General features: G+C 37.7%; 1 protein-coding gene across 1 annotated transcript; it reads left to right on the top strand.

Annotated features, from left to right (window-relative positions):
- The first annotated feature begins 1090 nt into the window (after positions 1-1090).
- LOC108673622 (neprilysin-1) lies at positions 1091-9143 on the top strand. Its single transcript, XM_018161473.2, has 11 exons — positions 1091-1181; positions 1908-2042; positions 2398-2496; positions 3008-3085; positions 3783-3886; positions 5260-5321; positions 5939-5990; positions 6785-6852; positions 7366-7496; positions 8207-8368; positions 8547-9143. Exons 1-11 carry the CDS (start codon positions 1104-1106, stop codon positions 8721-8723), a joined length of 1146 nt encoding a protein of 381 aa, XP_018016962.2. The 5' UTR covers positions 1091-1103; the 3' UTR covers positions 8724-9143.
- Positions 9144-17256: the final 8113 nt, after the last annotated feature.

Here is a 17256-nt window from a genome sequence, read left to right as displayed (position 1 = left end):
AAAATGCGCAATTGTCTTGTATTATGAATTTTTAATGCATCAGAAAGTCTTTTAATCGGCATTCTAATCATGCTTCGAACATAATTGTTTGAAAAATTAATTTGTAATTTAATTAACTAAATAATTTAACTAATTACGTTTACGGAAAGCAAAAAGAGCTAACCGTACCTGTGAGAAATGAGTAACTGAACAACCCGTTATTTATGCCGTAAATTTTGGTCTACAATGGATGCGCACATTCAATGAGTTCGAGGAACCTTCATCAACATGGCTAGCGAGCGCATAAACGAGCACCAACTTCCTTATTTGCATGCATTAAAACTGCATACTTTAATTTGGGCCGCAAACCGCAGCAATGCAAGGAAGTTCGTTAGCTGGCTTTGTGGACTATTGTTGATTGCTTTTATGTGTGAGGCCTGCCACAACTGACGTAAATAACTGTCAATAAACTAACCGTAATTACTTGTTATCAACGTAAACCTCACATGCCCCGGATATGCAAATCGAAATTTGCTCCTCGATCGCCCGCGAGAAATTATTATGGCGGACTTGCATGGGAGAATTATTCGCCGTTATTTCATAGACAAATAAGGATGCTTTTACCATTTATTTGGTACAATTTATACAACACGAGTTAGTGTCAACATTACAAAACAGGAAGAAATGACATTAAGTCATCGCCGAAAGAACCAATGGCCCTTAGCATGTATGCATTAAATTCGAGTAGGCAATAGAATTGAACTCGGGTTGATGCGCACGAAAATAATTAGATGATACCGAATCAATAATGCAATTAGTATCACATCCAGCCAAACCAAGCCTAATAAAAAACTTATGATGCTTTACCGTTCCCTTAACAATCAACCATCGATAGTAACTTAATTTCCTTGGTTTCTGTTAGATTAAAGTTAACAAAATGTTTTATATTCGCGCCTTTGATCACTGCATTAAAGTAAACATCAATTACCCAACGATAATTGTCGCTGGTTATGACAGCATAAGGTGCCAGGGTTATGGGAACATTACATTCACAATGTTTAACGGGAGAGCTTCAAGCAATCAATTTGTTAACTAATATTTACAGAGTGATCGTCGACTACTTGATGTGGCGTTTCGTCCTGCGCTTCCTGCCCTACATCAGCAACTACTTCCAGCAGCTGTGGCACCAGTTCAGGAATGAGGTTAATATATATCAACTATCTATATACTGGATACTAAGACTAACTAGATAGAAAATATTTGTATTATAGCTACGTACGTAGCTGCATACGAATCCGATGATGTAACATTGCGCCTTACATTGGAGTTTATCCCGAAGAATATTACTGTTGTTCTCCGCTCGACTAATAATGCGCAATTAAAGTAAGACCAGTAGGAAATGTATTACTATTCACAACACACATGAAAATATGAACTTGATACCCAGCAATACTTGAAAACGAAATACGTTCTGTTGTGAGATTAGGAAGAATATATTTGATTGTCATTTGTTTATATTGAGTATATGAATTTATAAGTGCCAACTCAAATTCCTTCAGTGGGCCTGCTGGTCGTTGAGCAGACTAACGAACACTTGAAGTTGGCATGAAAATTAAAGGTCAAAGTCAGCAGGCTCGCTTTGAACGGTGACTCGTTGGGCAAATTAAAGTGGCTTATTTTGGCAAATTCAACAGTCCTGTTTTGACCAGTGACCTGTTAGTCAAAAAATATTGGCCTGCGTTGAACATTACCCGCCGTTGAAAATAAGCAGACCCGCTGTTACCAGTAATCCGCTGACCAAAATAACGGGACTCGCTTTGACCGGTGATCCTCTGGTCAGAATAACAGGACTCGCTTTGACCGGTAACCCGGTAACCAAATTCAAGTGGTCCGCGTTGACCGCAGAAATGTTCACGATGCGTCTGCAGGTGCCGGACCCGTTCGAGGAGCGTACGTACGTCAGTCGCTGGAAGGAGTGCGCCGCGCTCGTGAACGAAGGCTTCGGCGCAGCGCTCGCGCGCACCTACGCTAAAGCGCACTACGCGCCAGAGGTCCCGCCACAGGTGCGCGTTGTCTATGTGTGAATTGATTATTTGTCGTTGTTCAATCGAGAAAAACAGGAAATAGATTAAACAAATTCATAGCAATAGCATTGGCTTCTTATCCTTGTTTTTATTACCAATTTTATTTTGCATTATATTTTTCTATCGGAGTTTTGTTCTTCTGTTCTATTCGAAAGTGCTGAATCTAACAGTCGCATACGTGCTTGTTGCTGAATGAATTCTTCAGTAATTTTCGATGCGAAATATGATTGTTGCGATTATCAAAGCAATCTAAATCGACAGTTATTATTTATTCAATGGTTGCATAGTAAAACTCACATTGCAGAGTGTTTTGAATTATCAACGAATTCAACAGGTGGATAAAATCGTGGAAGAGGTTCGGGCAGCCTTCCACCGCGTCATCCAGAGACAGAATTGGCTGGAGAAAGACATGAAGTCCGTGTGCAGCGACAAGGTCGGGTCATAGAACCTAAAAAGAGTTGTAATGGTTTTGCATCATTTGCTATAAATGCGAGGTATATTCTCATATGCTGACACACAAAAAATGTTTAAGCAATTTGCAATATATTTCGTAGTGTGGCTTGGAGAAGAAATTTTGTTTGTAAATCAAACAGTGTGCATTGGTATTATTTTTTGCAGACATTTAGGTTTTATGTAGTTCTTTTTTCATCACAAAATATTCACAATCTCTAATACATATTTCATTCAATCATGAAACTTGATACATTATTTCATAAGAAGCTTCCAATTTGCCACTTCATTCGGAATTTACATTCATCAATATGATAGTTTCTCGTACTCACAAAATTCAAAATCACTGATCGCTCTCACTGTACCAGAATGTGCACTCAAAGCCCCTGCCATTTGGTTGGTTGGCCAAGATTTCTTTTGACAAAGCTCGAATATTCCGGAAAGCTCGCATAATGCAATGGTTCCCTCCTTTGCTCTCCTCGATCTTCAAACAGCTCTACCTGATGGGCAAGAAAATTGGCTACCCTGAATACATTGAGTCAGATGAGCTGCTCAACGCTGAGTTCGATGGGGTGAGTGCTCGCATTCACGAGGCTTTAGCTTCAGACTTTCTGAGAATTTTTGTTGCCTGGCTTGCTTTATGGCTCGAGGAAGATGAGCAAGCTCATCTCCTTAGAAGATACGAAAACAGAAAAAAGCAAAAGCTATAGCCTTGTCTTTTTCCATGCATATTCAAGAGGATATTTTTAGGAAATTAAAATGATGGGATAGGGAAAGAGGATATTAAAGCGTGAGCTTCATGATTCGGTCCGTCAATTCAGGAGCACTTGATTCTACTTAAGATTCAAGAGCGTGCTAATAGCAACACGGCAACGAATTTCATTATTCTCTTCTAATGGCTTTTTTATTTCCCTGCCTAATTTGGTTTATCAAATAATTAAACATTTTCCGTAAGTTATTTTACTTCATTCCATTTCTGATGCTCTGGTTCTTACTCTTGATGACAGCGTGCAAACTTCTGAACCTAACCCAAAATGATAACGTGAAAACGTCTACGCCTGTCCAGGAATGATAACGTGCAGATATCTAAACTTAACATTAAATGTAACATGCAAACGTCCTAGCCCAACCCTGAAGCTACCTTTAGCTCGTCCTAGCCTAAGCCTAAATGATAACTTGCCTATTACCTAACCTAACCCCAAATGATAATATGAGTTTGACCAAGCCTAAACATTAATGCTACTGAGCGAGCACCAATATTGTCGACAGTTGGAGATATTGGAGGACCATTTCCTGAACAACATTTTGCGCATGAAGGAGTACGAGGTCTGGAAGGAGCTAAACAAATTGTCCCGGCCTGTCGACAAAAACAAGTGAGTTCTTTCATATCGGCCTATTTTGAAGCAATATATATCATCTATCTATCATTACGCATGTACCTTCCCTATCATTATTTCTACTTTCATTGTCTCTGCATTCACTAGGTTCAGATTTGGGAAATAATTTAACTTAAAAATACATTCTGCAGGTACTTAGTTAATTTCGCCGACGAAAAATTGCGCAAAATATTTATCCGACACAAGAACATGGTTAATATAAAATACACATAACAGCAAGAAAGCTTGAGAAAAACTACGTTTCCTGCTAATGTAATATAAACTATGAAGCTACATTACGTGGTTGACTGCGCAGAGCTTGTGGAGCCACAGTCAAAATTGTCAGAAGAACAGACGTGTCGCCTCAAGCCCGACACGGACTTTGATTTGGACATGCATACTGAATTACGTCACGAATATGAATTCTCTGCTCGTGCAGAGAATTCATATTTGTGCGTGTAATCGGTACTCTAACATTAAACAATAAAACAATTACGCGTTAGAATTGAAACTCTCCTAATATTTCCAGACCAGAGCAAATTTACGATACAAATGAACGACATCTCTATGTTTGCATTTCGAAATTTAATTCGAAAACTATCTTAAAGTGAACCAATGGTGTGAAATAATTTGTTCAGACTTGTAATAACAACACATTGCAGGACAGGAGAGTACGATTAAAATTTGAATATAGCGTGTAGCCGCAGCTCATTAATTTAGCGATTATGTAGTGCGAAATGCCCATGTGGCAACACTTGTTAGAGTAAGCAATTTACGGACACATATCTCCGCCGGCCACTTTTACTCTTTCCGCGACCAGGGTCGCTTTACCTGTTCAGTGTTCCTAGTTCATAAGCTTTTTGTGTATTTTCTGGTGCATTTTTGAGATTCTCTTACATTTATCATAACCGTGCTAAAGTTTGTATTATGTATTCATTTTTCGTGTTTTTTCAGATTTATTCAATAATTGCAACTGTTAGTTCCTTCAATATTAAACGAAGAAACTGATTTAGTACAAAATTATTGAACCTCCTTTTTAGCCTAGAGCTCAGTACGCCAGGAGGTGTAAATTAGTGCTGAATCGTTCTAGGCGTAGCGTCCTTTGAGGAAGGCGTTACATAGCGGAACAGTATCACAATATTTTAAACATGTAAATAATAGCCCATTTTCTATCTATGAAAAACTGTTCATGATTGCACTGAATAGAATCACTCCAGACAATGTGCCTGAAGGTAGAAACGTAACTGATGGTCAGAGTGAGGTTAAATTAGAAGTAATTTGAGTTCAAATAGATGCACATTAAGAAAGATTTGCCCAAATAATGTTCAAATTAAAAGGCAGTGTATATATTTTCCTGACGTCTCTTGCAGGGACTGGATGATCCAACCTCTGATCGTTAATGCCTTCCACAACCCCACAGCCAACGAGATCAGTGAGTCCTAGGGGTCATCACAGTGACCTGTATTGTGTGTTGTGGTGATTAATTACATCACATGGTCATCATAGTGACCTGTATTTTGTATTGTGGTGAATAATTACATCACATGGTCATCACAGTGACCAGTATTATGTGTTGTGGTGATTAATTAAATCACAAGGTCATCACATTGACCAGTATTATGTCTCGTGATGCTCATTAATTAAATCACAAGGTCATCACAGAGACCAGTATTTTGTATTGTGATGCTCGTTAATTAAATTTAGCATATATATGCATGAGCCTTTATTATTGACTCATAGACCTTCAAGTCCATTCATAACTTACCACGCATCATTAAAAATATTTCAACTCTTATAAAATGTTATCTGCAACATGTAGTTTCCGCTTTCTTTGTGATATAAATTGCTTTGGTGTAACGTTGAAAATATTCCTAATTTATTGCGCCTAACTTTGCTTGTTAAAAAGGGTTTTATCGAAAATACAACCATTTTTTTGTGTGTGACAAACTCGTTCAAGTTTTAATAATATAATTTTAATTATGAAATGCTTCGATTTTGTTAATTAAACCCTTAGAATAATATACTAATAACATCTTTCCGATCTGTTAGTCCTTCCGATGGGAATATTGAGAGAACCATTCTACAACCCCGATTATCCAATGTGAGTATGGAGTACATTGCCAGTCTATGTTCTTTCGTAGTAACGATAAAAAATATTATTTTAATGCGGTCTCAGCTAACAAGAGGCTTTAAGTTACACCAGCTTTATTATTATTTATGTTTTGCTTACATTATATGGCACTGCATGCGTGTGAGCTTAAACCATGTTGTTCCATGTTGTTCAGTGGTGATTCAACGACGAGTAACGCCATTATTGTCTTTCACGTACAATTTTACACATTTTACATTAAACTCCCGGTCGACTCGCCGGGAGTTTAATGTTGCCGGGACTCGCCAATTTCAAAATTGATAAAAAATCAAAATTTTGCGTCTTTTAAAGTAAATTTATATATACAAATTTGATAAAAAATTTAAGTTTTTTATCAAACCCTTTCCTCCCAGTTTTGCTATCCCTTCCTATTCACCCCCTCAGAATAAAATTTCAGTTCAGGGCAATATCTCGATGACGGAAGTATCCTGGATACGCTCTCCCAACAACTCCTATATATTTACAACGGGAAGTTTTAAACACACCAACAAAATTATTTAAACATTTATATATAAGCCGAATACACAAAGAGCTTTCATGCGTACTGTCAAAACTTGCTTAAGTACATATGATAGCCTATAAGTACACGTAGCGGCCGATTTATCGTTCGTGATTAGCGGGTTTAGCATGAAACGTTGTCAGTGATTTGCTGACTGAGTTGTGAACTCGTAATTGTTTATGATAGTTCGGCCTCTGATCATGTTAATATTAATTAAGTGATGTCAAGATATGCGATGTCCACACAGGTACCTGAACTACGGAAGCCTCGGCGTGGTGATTGGCCATGAGCTGGTGCATGGATTCGACAATCATGGTTAGCAGCACAGTGAACCTTTAGGATATTATTCTCTGCGTTATTCTTTAAGTACATATTTTTGCTTTTTGGACATGAAATCTGTCAATTTTTATTTAAAGTGAGGATGCCGAACTGCATATAAATGAGTATTAGTATTAGATGTCAGAATTTTCTTGTTTATACGCGTACGATTAATGACCAGATGATGCATTACCATTTTCAATGAGTCGAACAAATCTTTAGATGAAATTGGTGGATCAATAGGCAAGTTTAGCAAGTAATAATATTTTAAAGTCATCTGATTAATTGTTCGAATCCTTGAAAAATTTAATGCATTATATAATTATGTAACTTTGCGATATAATTTAATTTTTTGGATAGATAAACTTAGGAAAAGTTCCAATTATCTCAAATATTAATATACGTTTTCAGAAAATATACCTTGAGAATCGTAGATTGAGAATGAGAATTACTATTAGATACACTATTTACATTTGAAATATTTGTACACGAAAGTAATTACACGACCAGGCAAGCGGTATGATGCTCACGGCAACGTAAGCCAATGGTGGAGTGACGCGATGGCTGAGCACTTCACTGAGCGGGCGGCGTGTTTCGTGGATCAGTACAGCCAGTACCCCATCGAAATGGTCAACAAAAATGTCAGTCTTCATTCTTAACATGCTCTTCTTACACTAAATTCTGATATTAATAAATACAAGCTGATTTTAACGATTCATTGTTAAACTCTGACACAAATGAGCTAATTTTTAAAATTGATTAGAACTTCAATAAATCTTAAAAGTCTGACAAATATGTTATGCGTTACAGAGAAGTTACTTATGTTTTTCTGGCTTTGTGTACTAAATTTTCAACTGAACTTAAAGCTTCCTACTCTAAGCTAACTCTCGAACTTTTTTTCCTCGTCGACATTCTGTCATTCAGTCCTACGCGATTTTCAGCCCTAACTATATCAAACTCCCAGTAGATGCAATTTAGCTAAGCTTACAGGAAATGAAAGCAGTTTTATTCATGTAAATTATCATCAAGGTTTGTTCGAACTAAATTGAATATTACACAAAGTACATGGAGAATTCTTATTCACGTATCGGGTAAAAAATGATACTTAAATGCTGGTAGGTTCATGGAGAATTCTTATTCATGCATCAGGCAAAAAATAATACTTAAATGTTGGTAGCAGTTTCCGTAGATTATTACCGAGTGACGCTCTGCAGCCTGTTGCTTCTTCTCTCTCGGAAAATGAATGTCGTTTTACAAATTGTCGTATTGAATCTGTGAGCTAATAATGACTTAAAATTTTCAAATATTTTGTAATTTCAACTGAAATATTTTAAAAATTTGCCCGTGAAAGGTTGACGGCAACGAGACGCTAGGCGACAACATCTGCGACAACGCCGGCCTGCTGAACGCCTGGCTGGCTTATCGGCGCTGGGCAGACCTTAACCCGACCGAGCCTCTACTGCCAGGCCTCAACTATACTATACCTCAAATATTCCTCATCACATTCGGCCAGGTCAATCTAGAAATATAATGGGAATACATATTATCAAATATAATATAGTATATATATTATTATATATATAATAATGAACACATGGATATTTTGCGATACACTAATAAAACTTTTTTTATCGATCAATATATATATATATATGTCATCATGTTAAAATTCAAGTTTGTATAATGGGCAGATCTGGTGTGAGGTGGTAAGCAAGGAAGGCTACGAGAAATACAGCACCGACATGCACAGCCCAGGCGTCTACCGCACAAACGTCGTCGCGCAGAATTCAGCGTTCTTCTCAGAAACTTGGGGTTGTCCAGTGGGTTCTCCCATGAACCCAGAAAAGAAATGCTACCTCTGGGAGTAGCTTAATGGGTTCTCCCATGAATCCATGCTAAAAATGTCACATCTTGGAGTAGGCTTTACAATCTTGGAGTAGGCTTTAAAGCCCAGAGGGCTTTACAATGAACCCGGAACCCGGGTTTGAACCCGGAACCCGGCCTTCTTTGGGATTATCCCAGTGGGCTTCGATATGAACCCAGAAAAGAAAGGTTAACTCTGTAAATAGTCAAGTGTGTTCTCCCATAAACCTATAACATAAATTATTTCTTGAGGAGTGAAAACTCTATAAGTTGCCACCGGACAGAGCCTTAGAGTTTGTACCACCCAACGGAGGCATTCGATGTAATCACTAAAGTCGAGTCCTCGTCAAAAATATCACGCTTGCTGTCGGTCCTGTAGCATAAAAAAATCAGTCCGTGCGTCCACGAAAGACTGTACATTTGTATTGCGTTAGAATGAGTTGCGTCGATAAATACATTTATAACCAATTTTTTGCGTAATGATTGGTTTTTATGTGATCATGAATTTGATGTTCGAAAAAGATTATGCGCCAAATACCTCCAGATTTTCGTAAAAGAACATACAAATAATATTGGAAGAAATATTGAAACAAATTTCAAAAATTTCCCGGAATTCTTGAGACCTCTCTTGAGCTAGGCTCATGAAGCAAATTGTTGGAATGAACAAATTATGAAATTTTGAAAGCAGCAAGAAATTATGAAAAAATTCAACGCTTCAATTATGTATCTTATTAAAAACGGTATGAAATACATTCTGCATATATTTCAATGCTCCATGTTTCTTTACAAGATCAATCGCAAATTTCAGGTCCTGGTGAAATGTAGCAAGAGCACAAAAGTCGAGCGGCAAAAGGACAAGGTTTGCGCGTCTGTTATGCTCGTTGAGCGCTGGTTATGGCAGGCGGGGATCGTTAATTTGCAGCGAAATGAGAGCGTCGCACAAGAGAAGCTCTCGAGAATATGCATGCAAATTAGGCTCTTTTACAGCGAGCACTTCCGCCTGCCTGTCACGCAATTTTTGCTATGATTACGATGATCTTAGCATCAGTGCCAACGAATTATCTACAAAAAATCAAATCAGCTTAAAATAAATTTATATAAATATATAAATAGGTGCAAGATCAAGTGAAAAGTTACTGCTGGCATGGTTTGTGAAGCAACATTTTCCCAGAAACGCCGTAAAATTTTCAGGTAGCAAAGTAACACTAATTATGACCAAGTTTTATGAAAACAAATTAAACAATTTGCGTCTTTTTTTTATTTTTTTTATTTCCGCAGCATCACAAAGAATTCAAAAAAGTCTTGAGAAGAATTTGAATGGTGAGCGTAATTTTAATGTCTGCGATTCGCAGCTCGCTTTCAGAGTAACGATCCACCGTTCAGGACGATGATTGGCTGATTGATGGAGGAAATCTTGCATCCAGGGTATCGGTTCACTATTCAGGACTATGAATGGCCAATTGATGCATGAAGGCCTGCATAGTATCGATCCACCATCCAGGAAGAGGACCGTGATTATTTGAATGATGCACGATTTGGCGACCAAGTTAAGTCTCTGCATCTCGCTATACTGCAGTCAGTTTGCGGCGTCTCATCAATGGAATTCCATGCGCCGTCGCGAGAATATCGGAGAGGGAAGATCGGGAGCCGCTCAGTGTCTTGCCTTTTGATCAGTGAAAAAAACGTAATTGTATGCCGTATCGCAGACGGAATTTCCTACTGTGAAAATTGTTACGTTAATCCATTGAGTGAAAGTCGGTATCAACGAAAATATTTTCAGTATAGCGCATTTTTTTAACTTTCAAAAAAAGTTTTACCTTTTTGTTTGAACGGTAAAAGTTAAAATAAAAAATTATTCTAAGTGATATCTATCTTGTCTAAACCTTAAATTGATAATTTTCAAGTCATTTCTTCCAAAGAAAAATAGTTTCACTGAATCAAACTTGTAAATCAAGTCATTCTAACAACGCGCGATATTACCATGGACGCGCCCATTTTTACATGCATACGAGTAACAAGAATAGCTTTCCATGTGAATATAAACTGCTTGTCTATCATGTGTATGTATAGTGCATAATGACTCTCAACGATTGAATGTAAGCGTAATATCAGATAAAATGTTGTGTTCAGTAAATCCTGTTATATAAAATATCATGTGTCAGTGTCCTTCGTCCCATTTAGATAATCTTGCAATCTGTTACCAAGCATCATAAATAAGTGAAATTTTAGTTATTGATGTTATCGAACGTTATTTTGCATGAGACCGTTTGAAAGATGATAATACTTTTTTAGCATTAAATAATGAAATTCTCATTACATATAGAACGCTAGTAGTTGCTGCACGATTTTGTGTCCTGTTTATTCAAATATGAAGACATCGATAAGCTGCTTTACCTCATGTTTTGTCTTGTAAGAATGACAATCTGAAATTATCAACTTTACATTACAAGTTTTATTTATAAAGGAATTAGTTCAAAAATTCCGCAAACAACCGCAAGAACAATGAGGGAACGAATAAATGACATCGTTGGAAATTTTATTCAAAGCTTTTTGATGATTCCGAATTGATGCGATCACAAACTTTATAATACAGGCAAGAAATAAGGTGAAAAATTATATATATACATTCAAGCCGTAATAGGTAAATAACAGTTTACAAAAGTAAATCGTTGGATATCGGAGCATAATTTCGTATTATGGAAACTAGGATGTTTTACAAGCTCTTTTCAAGTCTCATTGCCATCAAACCGACGATTGCATGACGTCACAAAGCAATAAAATCCTGTTGCCGAGCTCTGCAAGAAAAACAAGCACGTCCAATCGCCCATACTATCAAAACAACATAATTGGGGGCTCAGAAGTTATCGTTTTGCGATAACTTCATGGGACGAATGGGCGTAAGGTCTATAAAACCATCCAATGATGATGCCACGTCAGCAGTTAGTGCACATGAGTGAACAACTTCACTGTAAAATATACATTATAAATCAGTAATAAAATAACACAACTCACTTTAATTTTTTTAGTCAGCTTGTTATTTGTCTATATTGATGAGCAACACTTTTGCAATCATATTGTAGTGCGACCGAGTAGAATTTTTAGCCAAACAACGAATGACAAATATCCACACAAAGGCTATATCAGAGAACGTATTAAAATTACGATACAGCATTTACAATGATTTTATTGTTTCCGACGATCGTCAGGAGTCATATGAGAAAATAAGAAGCCAAATGCAAGCAGGATACCGTTTATTTGTGAATTAATGGGTCATGAAGCAACTGGCCTTATGAAAGGCATTCCAGCGAATGTAAAAATGTAACTGAACGTGACAAAGTGAAGCTCATTGAATCAAAACCTTTATGCATTTAAACAATCAATTAACATGGTAGGTAATGCCCCTAGTATGGCGAATAGAGATATACCTCACACCACTTCATATCAGTGCAATGAAACAATACTTATGCAGTATAATAGCACGTAACTATCCATCAGTATGCACAAATGAAGCCATTGAGAGGCCGTCAGTTGGTTGGCGATTCATTTCTAGGACGTCGACGAGAGAGGCTGGCGCTGATATTGCCACGACGCTGAGGAACGGGCGTGGGAGCCCTGGGCCTGTACTTTCAGAAAAAGTTAAGAGATCGTAAGTTCATCAGCCAATCATTGACGGCCTTTCAAGCAAAATCAACCAATCACAGACAAGAGAATAGAGCGTAAATACTTACGTTCACTTAGCGAGTTTTGAAAGTATGGTCCCTGGTGTATGAGAGCCTTACATGAAATCCGCGCTTACACAGAGCATCGCTGATCCAGTGAACGAGATGCACCTATATAGCACTCCCAGTAGGCGCGAACACCCTATATCAATCCCAGTAGACGCGAACATCCCACATTAATCCCAGACGGCGACAGAGTCCAATATTAATCCGTGTGGACGAAAGCATCCCATTTCAATCACAGTAGACGCGAGCATCCCATATAAATTTCATTAGGTCGAAGCTCTCCAAGCAATCCAAATATGTTATAATTATTAGACAACCTTGCCGATTTTTACCAGAATTTTCTCAACTATTTGCTGGCTTCCAACCCTGCTCGCTTCTCCGATCTTGATGATTATAACCACTCGGAAACCCCAAACTTGTATTTTTATTGAAAAATTAGCTTGAATTAATATTGAAACTCCTCTAAAATAGTCTAGAATCAATGTTCAGGATTAGAGGTGCAAGCATTTATCTATAGGCATCGAGGTCTGTAAATATTTTTATGTTTGAATACATTAGCAAAAGGAGAAACGCATGTATCGTTTTATTTTAATATTAGTTTATCTTCAACAAAACCCGAGTTTCTAATCTCGCTTGAGAGCCCAGGCATTCCAATCGATTAGACATGAAGATTTTTTACCGACTCTCTCGCTTGCTATCAAAGACTTTCATTCTCAGAGCGGCAATCGTAAACTCGATCGGCCAATGCGATTGGCTTTCATGTTTTGTTTTTTTTTTCACTAATGCAATTCAGGTCCAAAGAGGATAACATCAGCAAGCGTCTTCTTAAAATCTATCTTAAATCAGAAAATGTAACTTCTAATATTATGCTCTAATTTTCGCGCTCCCCGCTGTAACAAAACTCTCTGTAACCTTCACTTTAAAAAAATTTCTGCATACTTGCCTCAAACAACTTGATAATCTTGAAAAAATCTCTCATGTAAAACGATATCACAAAGAATTCATTAATTATAACCTTGTCGGTGATATAAATAAGGCATTTCTACACTAAAAGCCCTAAAGAAAAAGTGCGGAATTTGAAACTCAACTCCATTTAGGTAATATAAATATCCAATGATTAGAGAGTTTTTAATTCACCGAATCATTCATTATAAATGCTCAATAAAACCGCAGTGGTTCTGCAGATTCGGATTATTTCTGGAATGTTTTGCAGCGAACAGCCTGGAAATTCTACCGCCTTGGAGGAATTCACTTGCGGCAAATTGTGTCTCCAAACACCGGTCGGCTGATGGAGGGACGCTGCTACCGAGGAATTTCCTGCGTATTGTCATCACTAGCCCTGCTTTTCAGGACACACTACAGTTTATAAAAGAGGCATCGACTCCATTTTTAGAGCATTCAATAGAGTTGATAGAAGAGACATCAATTTCATCTTTAGAAAATACAACAAGAATTCACTGCATCTTTACAGTATACACTTGAGTTGATGGAACAGGAATCCTCTGCATCTTAAAATTATACATTAGCGTAGATACAAAAGACATCTACAGCGCCTTTGGTGCACTGTAAAAAATAGCATGTGCAGCAAAAAAATTTCCGTTCTTTGTTGTCGCAAATTTTGCTAAAAGTTATACCAGGATCAAATAGCACGATGGCACTAGAAAATTCCGTAAGTAAAACAACTAACTATTACTCGATCTCGGAAAAAAGGAATGTAGTAACTGGCGTGAAGTATCATCGGCGCTTCCATAATTGAACTAAGGTATCACTTGTTGAGATGTAAAGTGTTTCCTTAACGATAGTGCATAGAAGAAATCAAGAAGAAGAAGGGAGGAAGGTCCCATAGGGAGGCTCACCCTAGCTCAGTTGCAGGAATATCATCGTTTGGCATCAACAAACACGCACCAAAATCAACTCAACTCTCAGCGCCATTTATTAGAATAGAAGTGTCGGCACTGAAGAAATAGGCCCATGGCTTGTTGCCGATTCTTGAATTTTTCGTGACTTGATTCACAAGGGATCCGGCGTTTGGAACCCGATCTTTCCATAACTGACGATTGATTGAGATAGCTGCTGGACTTATTGCCTGGTCCGTAATTTGCTAGGCATTTTAAGACTGAACATATGCTCCTGCATAGCTTCGTCTAGTCTGTTCTTGAAGGTGTTCATACTCGGAGCGTCAACGATGCTATCAGGGAGGCTGTTTCACATGTCGGTGACTCGAAGCGAGAAGAAATGTTGTCGCATGCATGGGTGTGTTACAACGCAGTTTTTTTAGTTTATAGCCGTGGCCCCTGGTGTTGGTTCTTGTTTCAAATTCTAGTAATCCTTCTGGAACCTTGTATAAGCTATGAGTATACTTGTATGCTTCATCAGTTCCCCACGCAGACGTCGATAACTGAAGCTTGGAAGCTTCATAATCTTAAATCTTTCCTCAAAGGAGTTGCCTTTCAAGCCCAGAATTATCCTTGTTGCACGTCTGCCGTCTTCAATTGCGAAAGCAAATAAAATGAAGAGTATCACTCTTTCACAGAAGGCACATCTTGAGATTATATTTCAGTGCTGAAGTGAAAGTAAAGACAAAGCGCATCTTCACGCCGCATGCAGAGTGCGCAATAATTCTCAGCGTTGTGTGCACCGAGATCCGTTGCTCTCGGCCGACAGGTTTACTGCGCGGCGCTCGTCAGCTACTGCAATCACTTTACGGCTTAAGGGAAAGTGTTGTACTGAACGACATAAAGCATCAATTATTTATATATTAAAGGGCAAAATTGATACGAAGTTTTAGGTGATAAGTGCAGACTATTCGCAGTGCATTGATTGGCGTGGCAGAGAGAGATGTAGCACCCTGTAAAATATAAATTAACTGGCGTGTGTCACTGTCCCCTGTGCCCTGCTGTGCCTAACTTTCCCTTAACTCTGCCATTTTTGCGGCGCCAAAACATGAAAAAAACTGTCCCCGCGATGTTTCCCAAAATGATTTGGAAAAATCGTACGTTCGACGTCGATTGTTGACCGAGTTACGTGTCAAGTATTCGGTCTTAACCAGGGATATAACCTGACATGGATTTGCAACATCCCATGCTGCTATTTTTTCATAGTTGAACGATTCTAATTCTGGCAAACGAAACCTGTGTTTCTGAATAATATATTGCGTACATTTTGCTCATACCTTGAAGGAAACATCGTGCAAACAACATCATGTAGACTACGCTTTCAAAAAAACAAGAAAGTTGATAAAAACATGTATATTAAAGAGAAAGAGAACATCACTGAAATGAAGCATCCAACAAATACACATGTGTGCAACCAAGCAAGACTGCGGCCTCTTGGTAGCAACCAAGCAAGACTATATACGGCTATTTATCTAAATAAAGGGCTACGCAGCAAATGATGGACAGCTAACTAAACGGTAGAAATTATTGACATTTATACCTACGAACAGCTTCGCTTTAAACAAAATCTGATTGTCCACGAGTATTTCGTTTTTTTGTGCTTTCTCTTACTTTGATGAGTGCTCTTGAATGGCAAAAAATGGAATCGCGCTGCCTGGCCTGCAATCAACGCCGAAAAGATTTACGAAAATTCCATGTTATGGTTTAAAAAATGTGAAATTTTATAATATCACATGCCACCGCTGGATGTCGTTTATCATATTTTTAGACCAATTAAACCGTTAATCGTTCACTGAGCTGGAAGTGGGGAAGGTGGGGCGATGCACGAGCAGGTGGATGAGATTGGTTAAATAAATCGCTCTCCTTACTCACGCTGCGGCGATCGAAAAAAGAAAGAGGCGAGTTTCTTTTTCAAGGTTCGAGCTCCTAAAATACGTGCTCAATTAAGAAGATTGCACTTCCAAGAACAAATGGTAAAAGTGTATCAACCGTAGAAGATAATGTCGATTACATTTGTTTCCGATTTGTCAGTGTCCACATCTTAATCGAAAAATGCTACTCCGTAATTACTTTCACAATTAATATTTCGACGAGAAGCATTGAAATTAAAACAATGTGATTAATGAAAATAAATAAATAATCTTTATTGACAACAAACATACATTAATAACATAAACATAAATAATAACATATTAGGAACTTACATTTATTTGTAGATAAATTTGCAGACGTTTTAAAATTCATATTTTCCAGATATACGTTAAGATTTATAAGTGTTAAGTTTAAGAAGGTTTTATAAGTGACGCCTCAGTACATGTAGCTTTGATATCCTCTGCATTTCCCGTTCATTGTAGTTTAGTGATGTTATAAGAGTACATTTACCTCATACGTATGTGCTCAATTCGTTAGAAAAAAATTAATGACTTAAACGACATTTTTATTGATAAAAAACATATGTGAAACATACATGGGACAGCTTTTCTGGACGCTAACCAAAATTTTCGTACGCTCAAATGTATTGAAATGCTTGCCTCTTAGGCAAGAATTAACAAGCTGGATGCCATAGCGCTTCGTGTATGTACGACCTATTCACTTCGATGCCAAGCGAAGTTTTTTTTACAGTAGACAAGAGCTTAAAAAAATTATCATCGAGCGAAGTAAGTTGAAGCTCCTACAGAATTTTTAAGCGTTCTGAGACATTGAAGGCAATAAATCATTACAAACTGTGTTTGAATTCTCCTACTTTGTTATCGATGAAAATAATTGAGAAATGCATCGTAGTTGTCAGAAAATGCAGCCTCACGAATTTTACAGAAAAAACGCTTGTGACAAATTAGGAAGCGATTTCATTTTGAGTCAGTGTGGTCTTTTGTGTCTTCGTGCCGTATTACTTATTTACCGATTCATCCGTCGTCCGC

Source organism: Hyalella azteca, unplaced genomic scaffold, assembly GCF_000764305.2.
Source record: "Hyalella azteca isolate HAZT.00-mixed unplaced genomic scaffold, Hazt_2.0.2 contig8990, whole genome shotgun sequence".
Lineage (NCBI taxonomy): Eukaryota > Metazoa > Arthropoda > Malacostraca > Amphipoda > Hyalellidae > Hyalella > Hyalella azteca.
The sequence above is the reverse complement of the archived record's forward strand: the minus strand, read 5'-3'. Positions and strand labels throughout refer to the sequence as shown.

Bases quoted from the DNA above. Each gene is read 5' to 3' on its own strand.
- LOC108673622 (XM_018161473.2), top strand. From the start codon at position 1,104: ATGTGGCGTTTCGTCCTGCGCTTCCTGCCCTACATCAGCAACTACTTC. The intron at 3,086-3,782 runs GTGAGTGCTCGC...TATTGTCGACAG, and splicing joins TCAACGCTGAGTTCGATGGG to TTGGAGATATTGGAGGACCA. The intron at 3,887-5,259 runs GTGAGTTCTTTC...CGTCTCTTGCAG, and splicing joins CGGCCTGTCGACAAAAACAA to GGACTGGATGATCCAACCTC.